At 30.8% G+C, this 11,098-nt stretch overlaps 1 protein-coding gene across 1 annotated transcript in view; it reads left to right on the forward strand.

Annotated features, from left to right (window-relative positions):
- The window catches only part of LOC111637404 (lysosomal-trafficking regulator-like), a 60,374-nt gene that overhangs the window by 46,332 nt on the left and 2,944 nt on the right, over positions 1 to 11,098 (forward strand). Inside the window, exons 16-20 of the mRNA XM_023382888.1 lie at positions 780 to 936; positions 4,820 to 5,010; positions 9,429 to 9,547; positions 9,682 to 9,832; positions 10,436 to 10,609. Coding sequence (XP_023238656.1) covers positions 780 to 936; positions 4,820 to 5,010; positions 9,429 to 9,547; positions 9,682 to 9,832; positions 10,436 to 10,609 — 792 coding nt within the window. The remainder of the gene's footprint in view (positions 1 to 779; positions 937 to 4,819; positions 5,011 to 9,428; positions 9,548 to 9,681; positions 9,833 to 10,435; positions 10,610 to 11,098) is intronic.

Genomic DNA, 11,098 nt, shown 5'->3' on the forward strand with positions numbered 1-11,098 from the left:
CATTTGATGTGAAAGTGGAAGATGCCCCTCCAGATGTCCAACTTGAGTTGATAGACATCTAGTGCAGTGATGAATTGAAATCACAGTTTAAAAATTCTAATCTCCTCACATTCTACGAAGAACTGCCAGATACATCATTTCCAAAACTGAAAGACAATGCTCGATTTTGTGCAAGCATGTTTGGCAGTACCTATGTATGCAAACAAGCATACATAGGTACTGCCAAACAAGCTTGCAAGTTTTCGCTTATGAATTTAAACAAGTGCAAAACACGGAACAGGTTAACCAACGAGAATTTGAAAAATCTACTGGTTGTTTCAACATCTGCCATTACACCAGACATAAAGAAGATTGCCGCCAGCATCCAATCTCAGCCATTGCATTAATCGCTTGGGGGTCCGGCCCCCAGTCAGTAAACTTAATCCTAATTTGGCCCTTCTTCACAAAAGGTTGTGCATCCCTGATTATAGATATGAAAGAAGTTTAAACTGACAAATAATTCAATGTGAAAATAGAAAATGAGAATTGAAATGAATAATGGACTATTAAGCATTTCATATCAATCAGATAGAACTGAAGTAACAGTAATAATAATAATAATAATAATAATAATTGATTTTGGTTCTTCAATATAATGCTCAATATGTAATTGTAATATATTATTCAGCAGATTAATCAAAAGCAAAAATTCATTACTATCAGATTGAAGGTTTCTTATTTACTTATATTTAAAATGTAAATGTTGAATAATTTAAACAAAATTAATTTATATTTTGCAGATTATAGTTATTGTTGATGGTTACAAAGTATCAAAATTTTTCCTTCATTATTCTAATCAATCTGAGAAGTTTCAACATTCATATGTACTCTTTGGACACAACGGAAAGAAATTTTACAGCAGTAGCTACTATATTGGTAATTTAATGTTCTTTCAAGGTAAAAATATTTTAATGTCAAACTATATTTAAATAAAAATTATAATTTACTTTTTAAAAGTAGAAAAGTATATACTGTATATATAAATATAAACATCCAATAACTAGATTTTTAGATTAATACCAATCAATTGTCAGATATAATCAGCACCATTGATAATCATTGGTGTTCAGGCATAACCAGTATGGTTATATCTAAATTAATAGTTCTAGAAGCAAAGAGTAGATTAAGATTTGGGTAGCATAACTGGCAACATATCTGCATGGCAAGTGGGAGTTGTACTGCCAATGTGAATGATTTTGGGCTGATTCTTTTCTTCCAGAAATTTCTAAATTAAATATTAATTTTAATCGTAATTTTAAATTTATCAAGAGTTGGCATCTAATACCTATCTCTAGGCCCAATTATTTGACATTTAATTAGTAATTAATACAATATTAAGTCTGATGTAATCTGGCAATCATTTGGCATTAAAATAGAAAAAATTTCATGATTCACATAAAATTAAAATGTATAAATGATCAAACATGATTAGAGATATTTATGAAGAAACTTTTAAAAGTAGGTGATAAAATATTTAGAATGGTAATGTTTTTACATTGTACCACCATCAGAAGGACATTTTTAACAAATTTTATATATGCAGATGGCAAAGACCCTCAAAGTAAGGGTCAATTCCTGTGTGACTTTATTGTGTTTTTGAGATGTGTTAAAATAACAAATTATGAAGACAGGTTTTTTAAAAGTAATTTTGACATTAGATGACCAGAGGGCTGAGGCAATTACAGCATTAGCCCACTGCTGTGAGGATTTCAGATCATCCCCAGGAATTTTTCATAGTGGTCAGTCTCAGATATATTGGGCCTGTCACTCCCATTTTGGGCTTAGCTGATCCCATGATTTGTATGAAAAAAAGAACTCTTGATGTTTATAAGGCAGAAAGAATTAAAACTAGAAAAAAAAAAGAATAACTAAGAATATAATTTATATGCTTTTTTTAGTAATTGTAATTGTTTGTAGAATTTAATTGGATGGTGATTAAGTTTAATTTTAAATTGAAGACAAAGTCTGTTGAAATAGGAATCACCGTTCGTTCACTTTCGATGTTCCAGAATACAAATTTTTGATGACTGATATTTTATTGTGGGCTACTTGACCATCAAAATTAAAACTTCCCTTAAAAACATAAGATTAAAAATTGAAACTGGCAATGCTCCAGATATCATCTTTCCTTCCATCCTTACTTGGTGTTTTAATTTGTAAAAGTTTCATAGCCAAATTGAAAACATGCTTTAGGAGATTTAACATATACAGTATTTTCTTAAATATTTATTATTTAAGAAAGATAATTTTTGAAGTTTTCTCTGAAGTTTTTTTTATCTTAGGAAGTTGTTTGAAAACATTATTTACTCATTTGAAAGCCATAGATTTAAAGTGATGATAAGCATAAAATGTCAAAAGTTAGTGTTAAAAATTTTAATATCACAACTTTTTCAGTGTATTTTTATCATCATATTCTAAATCTCTTGTTTTGAAATAGGTAAATTCTATTTTCAAAATTTCCTAAGCAAAATTTATATAAAGTAATGCAGGAAAGCCTCATTAATTCAAACTTGGATAATTCAAGATCCGGTTAATTCATAACTATACTTTTGTCCCAGCTGGGGATATATAGATTTACACATCAAGGAATTGGTTAGTTCAAAATATGGCTACTTCGTAATTCAAAGTGAAAATTCTGTCTGAACTGTGATATGAATATATTAAATCGTTTGTTTAGATCAAAGTGCCTCCATGCTCTAAGAGAATAATAGATCAAGAACAACTCTAATGACTTCTTTTACACTATAACACATTTTCAGATGTCACCTTACATACGGACTACTCTTTTTCTTCTTATCTCATAAAATACATTGGTTTTCAGGATTGTGAGAATGGGCTATAAGTAGCAGAGATATTTGTAGGACTCTGTGTTTGGTCAACTTACTTCTTTTTGGGCCACTTTAAAACTAATTTGGGTTATATTTCGAAGAATTCTGCTTTACTTTTTATAAAACCTGTCTGACAACTTTTGAGCTTTGTACTGGACATGTGCCATTTACCTGCAGTTTATTTATTATTATGTTGGGTTTAGTGAGTTATTCTCAGTTGACATTGGTGGCTGTGTAGTAAGCCAGACCAGAGTCAAGGCATAGTAACCAAAAATTAAATAAGTGTGTCAGTGTGTGTGTCTGTATTCAGGAATTTCCTAACAATATGACATGTATTCAATATAGTGGCCTTCTGTAGTGTGATGTATGTGTTTCTATTCAATTTTAATGTTCCCAGGCTTTTGTGTAGTGTGTGTGGTATCACACCTGTACAGGAGAGAACGACAGGTACAATAAGCACCCTATNTCCTAACAATATGACATGTATTCAATATAGTGGCCTTCTGTAGTGTGATGTATGTGTTTCTATTCAATTTTAATGTTCCCAGGCTTTTGTGTAGTGTGTGTGGTGTCACACCTGTACAGGAGAGAACGACAGGTACAATAAGCACCCTATCCATCCTCCACAGATGCCTTATTTCCTGGGCAAGTTCTGTGTACTGATTTTTTCAGTGCCTGTGTTTTGTACATTGTGAGTGTTTGGAATGGCTATGTCTATAATGTATGTGATTTTGTGTTTGTCAATGAGTGTGATGTCTGGTCTGTTGTGGTAAATTGTTTTATCTGTGATTATGGCTCTGTCGTAATACATTTTGTGCGTGTTATTTTCCAATACTGTCTGTGGAATNCCAGGCTTTTGTGTAGTGTGTGTGGTATCACACCTGTACAGGAGAGAACGACAGATACAATAAGCACCCTATCCATCCTCCACAGATGCCTTATTTCCTGGGCAAGTTCTGTATACTTGCTAATTTTTTCAGTGCATGTGTTTTGTACATTGTGAGTGTTTGGAATGGTTATGTGTATAATGTATGTGACTTTATTGTGTTTGTCAATGAGTGTGATGTCTGATCTGTTGTGGTAAATTGTTTTATCTGTGATTATGACTCTGTCATAGTACATTTTGTGTGTGTTGTTTTCCAATACTGTCTGTGGGATGTATTTGTAGTATGGTTCGTGGATGTCTAATAATTTGTGTTTGTTTGCTAGCTCTTGGTGTATTATATTTGCTACTTGGTTATGTCTATGTAAATAAGAAATGGAAATGATATGTTGTATAGTTTCTGGCATGATGTGTCACTTTCTGCATATGTCATTTGTGAGTATTGTATCTTTGAGTATGTGTTTTTTTTGTAGTTTTTAGTATTTATGACTTGATCCTGTATGGCAATCAAAGAGGCATCCCCTAAGCTAACCAGTTGTTTGGTGCAGTTTTGTCACCATAATCTTGGGCCAGGTCGTAATGATGCTTGCCATTGAGTGCCTTTTGAGCCCACAATTGCTTAACGGTGTCTATGCTTTTTATACGTTATGAGTGTAAATTTAATGGTGTGTTATTTGAGTCTGCTAGAGTTACTGCTTTATGTAACTGATGTTTCTTGTTTTTTTGTAGAAAAACTCTCATAGTGTCTGTATTTGTTTGTAGTGAAGGCTTACTATGTCAATCTTATTAATTATTAATTAATGAAAATAGCATTCTGTATAAGTTGCCATATTTTGTTTGCTAAATAAATTACATTGGTTACATGGCATTTGGTATATTATAAAGAAATATGTAAATCTCAGATAATTTGAAATTCTATAATTCAAAGTCGCAAATATTCTGTTTCCTGAATTTCGAACTAACGAGTATTTGGATTAAATTGTCTTGCAGTATCCTGTGTTTAATGTGTTTTTAAAAAAATAATTTTTCTACCTTGCTAGTCAATTTTTAATAATCACTTTAATTTCAGATAATGTATTGACTAGAGAGCACAGCTACTATTTAAGTCAACTTGGTCCAGATATCAGAAATATAACAGACTGCCATCTTGAAAGTCAGCTTAAATTTTTTCCTCAGTCCTTAGTACCTTTAATGCTAGAATCGGATATTTCTGTTGAAGCACTTACCTGCATGAAAATTCCATCTTTAGTTATTTTACAGGTTAATATTATTATTTTAATATAAGTAATTTATTTAATGTTAAATTATTAGTTAAATAATGTTCAATCATTTATTGAGACTTCAAAGAAAACAAAGTTTTTTTTCTTTTGTGAAAATTGTGTTTAAAATTATTTAATAAGTAGATTTATTAAATTTCTGATTATGTAAAAGACTTTCAGTTAAAAAAAACTTCTTACAACGTCAACCAAAATCCAGCATTTAAACAGTTGCATGAACATTTTCATCTACCTTAGACATCCTCAGGTGGAATATTACAATTCTACGAGAAAGTTCATTTAGAATCACGTGCCATGTGACAAGTGTGGCACCTGGCTATTGGTGGATGCAGAAAACATTGTAGAATTTGAGTCAGATATGTCATCAGCTAGATCAGAGGTCTGCAAACTATGGCTTGTGGAAATGATAGAAATTACTAACTTGGAAGTCCAGTATGATGTAATATTGCCTCAGAAGAAACAATTTCATTCTTCACATTAGTACAAATTTTCACCATTCTATAATAAGTTCATTAAAAATATTTTTATTTGTTTTTAAGTACATTTAGACATTTAGATCAAAGGAGGAGAGGGCTATCCGTTTATTTGTTACAGACTTGGCCCTGTTGGAAGAGGAAGGAAGGAAAGCATGTGAGCGAAGTGTGAAGGGAAAGCGAGATAGGAAAGTGTGAAGGAAGGCAGGGGAGGCATCATGGACGCCCGCATCGCATTTATTAATATAACAGAATACAGAACGATTGCAGAATTTACAGATAATAATAACATATTTACATATTGACTTTACATAGTAAGTGCGTACACAGTGCTTGAATGGTAAACTTGTGATATTTACAGAGTAACAAATTTTAAGTACAGTAATACCTCGACTTATTCTACCCCAACTTACGCGAACCCGGAGTTACGCGATTTTCAAATCTCGTCGATTCGTCTTTTGTTTGAGTGCCATGCAACTCTGGATTAATCACTCCCCCCACACCATTGTTCGGACGTGTCGCGCCGAATCGACACATAGCTACAATTTATTTTGTGTTATTTATTTCTGTGTTTGTTATATCTACGGAGACTCGAGAGACTCTATGTGCTGATTTCTTGTAACTGTGAACAAATCAAAAGATGAGATAAGATTAAGGAGAACATTTATTAGCTTACATACATCCGACTTGGATTTTACACAAATTGCAAAATTATACCCCGACTTACGTGAATTTGACTTACGCAGTTATCGCTCGGTCCCACCTATCGCGTAAGTTCGGGATATTACTGTATCAGCAATAATGTGTATAAATATTATGTATGTAAAAATTTCACTTCCTAATAAAAAAAATAACTTTTTTTTGTTTTTGCTTTATGAGTAGAAGTACCTATTAAAAAAATATATCTATTTGAGTTTGCAACCTGGCCCACCAAACCTGATTTTTTTATGATCTATCCCTTTATAAAAAAGTTTGCCAACTCCTGAGCTAGATGTTGATGAAAGTAAAACTTTCAAGCTGGAAGAATGAATCTGTGCCCTTGTGGTTGATGGCATATTTCTTTACAGAAACCTTGCAGATTTCATAAAGCTTCCGTAAAGAAATATACCATCAACCTCAAGAGCACAGTGTCATTCCTCAGGCTTAAAAGTTTTACTTTCATCAACATCTAGCTGATGACATTCTGTATGATACAAATTCTATGATGTCTTCTGCATCCACCAATAGCCAGGCTCTACACCTGTCACACAGCATGTGCAATTCTAAATGAAGAATTCTCGTAGAATTGTCATATTCCATCTGAGAATGTATACTTGAAGGTAGATGAAAACGTTTGTACAACTGTTTAATTGCTGAATTTTGGTTGACTTTGTGAGTAGTGTTATTCATTATATATACTGTATGTAATAAACAACTTTAATTTAATTACGTATTATTAATAAATACTGACATTTATTTATATATTTAGCATACTGTATAATCTTGATGCAGGGAGAAATCATACAAATTATCACAAATCATAGACAAAACAACCTACAACTACATTACAAAGGTCAAGTCAATCTTAAACTTAAAAGTGTGAGAATTATCCAAATAAAAAAACAAAACAAACCTAAAAAACAGTATCTTGCCTAAAAAACAAAAGAGAATCAGATTAGTCTCATTTCCACACTTTGGATAGTCTTTCAAACAACCAAAGCTAACCACTGATTAAATAGCCTGCAACCTATGCCTCTGAAATGTAATTAACATAAAAAATCACCAACAACTCTTTAGGTTCATAGTATAAACTATGAATCTAAAAGAAAAAACCAAATTATCATTACACCAATTTTTGGGCCCAAAAATTGGCGTGAATGTCATATGTGGGTGTGGTAGACACAGGCAAGTCGCCCTTGATTTAACCTGTTTCTTAAAGAAACTGATCTATACTTAGAGATCTTTCTTATGGTCTTTAAATTTACATTTACTGTGAAACATAATCTAGCATTTTCTGACAGACAGGGAAAAATGAACATTAGATGCAGGAAACAGTAAATTGAGTAACTGGCCATAACTGAATCTGAACAACAAAGATACAGAAAAATTTCACATAACAACTTTAATTCTATATATTGTGTAATAAAATAAACAGGGCCACAAAGTTGTTTATTGTACAATAAAAAACAAACATTATTTAGTGTGAGCCTGAAGACATGAAGTCTGTTAGTTTGGACTTTCCATGTCTTGGAAATGTTCTCCAGGACACTTTCCTTCAATTGCTGCAGTATGGTAAGCATGCCATCCTCATTGGCATACTTGGCAAAAGTGTATGATTTGAGTCTTTAGAAATACTAGGCATGCACTCAGGTTCTCCATCATCATCATTGTAAAAGTCTGAGTTCTGCTTATGGCTCATTTGTAGCACTAATGCTTGCCTCTTTTCCAGCATACAGTTCATTCACTGTTGCTAAGCTGCACAATGCAACATTGTTGTCACAAGCCATATATTTATCAAAATCCAGCAGTCTTCTATTGAAAGCATTTGTGGGCATGATACTATCCAGTCATTGTCATCAATTTTGCTTTTCACATGAGGATCAGCATCCACTGATGCTAATTCAAGGTATAAACATCAACTGAAACCCAATGCATAGCAAATAGGCACCCACAGAATGTGGATAACAGATTTAATTATAATTTATAATTATTATTTCCAAAATATAGCCCAATTATTTACAGCAATTGTGGTTGTCTATTTGCTACTTCAAGGTTTTTGCATTCACATAAAAGCTGATCTTCTTGAAGCAATTTGTGATTGTTGATGTCTTGAAGGTATCCAAGACATGACAACATGATGCAGTGCTTGCAATAAGTCGATCTTTAATTTTGTGTCATCCATCCTGCACTGCAACAAGGAAATAGTAGTGAAAACTTTTTGTGCCAACATTCATCATTATGTTTACCTTGAAAGTGAAGATGATTTCCTCAATCAAGGACTGCAACTGACTTGTGCAGTTTGCAGGTAAGAAATGAAGTTAGACATTTGTCAACACAAGATCCTAGTGCATTGATCAACAAACAGGATGACTTTTCATGACAACTGAGGTGCCCTTGTGACACAACTGTGTCCTTACACATGGGTTGAGAAACACTGGTGTAGAGGAAAGATTAGATTGAATAGTATAATAACTGATGATGAATTTGTTCAGCTTTACAAGTCCATATATTGATAATTTGAGATTTTTTTTAAGTTTCAAATTATGAATTAAAAATTTAAAAATTTTAATTATTAAATGGCTCATAAACTGCTTTGCCTATTTTTAAGCTCAATTTATAAATTAAGTAATTAAATAATTATTATAAAAAAATGATTTAGTGCTTAATGTCACTAAGACAATGTCAGGAATTTTAAAAAATAATACAAATTTTAAAATTTGATGAGAAGAATTCAAACTTAGAACAGAGATGGTTTGAAGAGAAGAAATTTTGACATTGAAATTGGAAGAATTATATATGAATATAAATTATATGTGAAGTTTTTGCTTTTTTATAAATAATGAACAACATGATGACTGGTGTTGAGGCAGTGTAGTGTTTGTATCCTTATCAAAACTAAATAATTACAAATTAACTCTTGATAAATCTGTGAGTTTTTGTTGGTAACAAATCAAGAAGGATTAGAAACTTCAAATTACATTATTATATTTTTGTTTGTTTATTGGAAATTATTAAAATCATACTTTAATTAATGTCAGATGATGATAATACTTTAAAAATGTTCAAATAATTTTGAAAATTATTATTTATTAGCTACAGCACATGATTTAAATTTATTATAATATTTTATATAATACATTAGTTATTTAGTTAGATTTAATGTTAAATGAAAAATAGTTTAATATTTAATTTGCATAAGATTGTTAAATGTAATTTTATATATTTACAGGAGAAACTATTAGCAACATATAGTCCAAAGAAACCAAACATTTTAAGTACATATCCAAACATCTTTAATACTGTTGTTTCCTTGCTTGCATCATTTACTGGTATTTCGCCACCTTTTAAGTTAGTATTATTTAAACTAATTCTAGTGAAAAGATATTAATTTCAATATTTATCAATCTAAACAATATTTTTATTATTTGAAGAACTTGAACATGCACTATGAATTATGTAATTAAATAATGATGATTTTATAGGGTTGGCACAGATGATCAGAGACCATCTCAACAACAACCTGTCGACAAAGTTATAAAATTTAATATAAAAAATGTACACACAATGAAAAGTCTCTTGCATTCAATTGAAACAATGGGTGGAATTAAATCAATATTATTTCTTTTTGGAAGAGTATGTTCTAAATAATTTTATTTAAAGTACAGGATCTTCACAAAAGAATGCTATTATTTTAAATTATTGTAATTATGTTAATTATTATCCAAGGACATTGTAATGTACAAAAAACATTGGAAAACTGTCAAAGTTTCAAATTTGCCCATTACAGTTTCTCAATGTGTGCACCTCATATCACATGACACACATCTATTCGATACTCATACTCTTCCTATGTTTGCTACAACATCTGTTGTAATTTTTCTCAGCAACCACAATATTAAAGTTCTAGCAGATTATTCATATTGCATAATGATGAGTGATTCCAACTTTGCAAGTTGCAGAATACAAGACCCCTTCTCTGTTGTAGAATTGCCATTTTTATTTATGATGTTTCTTAGAGGTAGAATATGACAAGACATTTGAATGCAGATAGAGGATGAACTCAAAGAGTTACTCTGTCAATTGGTGTATGTCACATACTTAGATAATAATTAACATAATTACAACAATTTAAAATGGTAGAATTATTTTTGGATGATCCTTTATAATTACAATATAAATTGATTGTAATAATGATATAATACATGTTACATTAATTTTTTAAATCAATATATATAGGTTGTAGAATGTAGTTCTGAAGAAAAGTCTCATGCTGATGCACTGGAATTGTTATTTTATTTGTTACAAAAAGATGCAAAAATTTATACAACTTTTCAAGAAATAAATGGAATGCTGTTAGTAAAACAGGTTTTGGAGAGTGAAAAATGCATTACATCATATTTAATGTTACAGGTAAGAAATTTTAAATATATATAGTTTTAATGTATACTTTTATTTTTATAAAGAATAAATATCACAAATTTAAAGATATTTTATTACACAGAAAATAAAGCAGTAGATGTAAACTGTTAGTATTCACTTCATTTTTTTTTTACAATTAAAATTGTTAAAGTTATGTTATGCATATTAAATACTTGGATTGGATGTAATGCCAACAGTTGTGTTAATTCAATTAGAAACTTCAGACTAGGAGGTGTTAAAGAGAATTAAAAGGAATATTTTATAATATTCCTTATATATAAAATATTCCTTTTAATTCTCTTTAACACCTCCTAGTCTGAAGTTTCTAATTGAATTAACACAACTGTTGCGTGACATCCAATCCAAGTATTTAATATACCTAAAACAATTTGTTACTAGAGAGAGGCATTAGGAGCCATCTCTTATTAAATTTTAATAATTATAATTAAATTAATATTTATTAATTAATTTAGAAGATTC

The sequence above is a fragment of the Centruroides sculpturatus genome, unplaced genomic scaffold, assembly GCF_000671375.1.
Source record: "Centruroides sculpturatus isolate CEXI.00-Female unplaced genomic scaffold, Cexi_2.0 scaffold53, whole genome shotgun sequence".
Lineage (NCBI taxonomy): Eukaryota > Metazoa > Arthropoda > Arachnida > Scorpiones > Buthidae > Centruroides > Centruroides sculpturatus.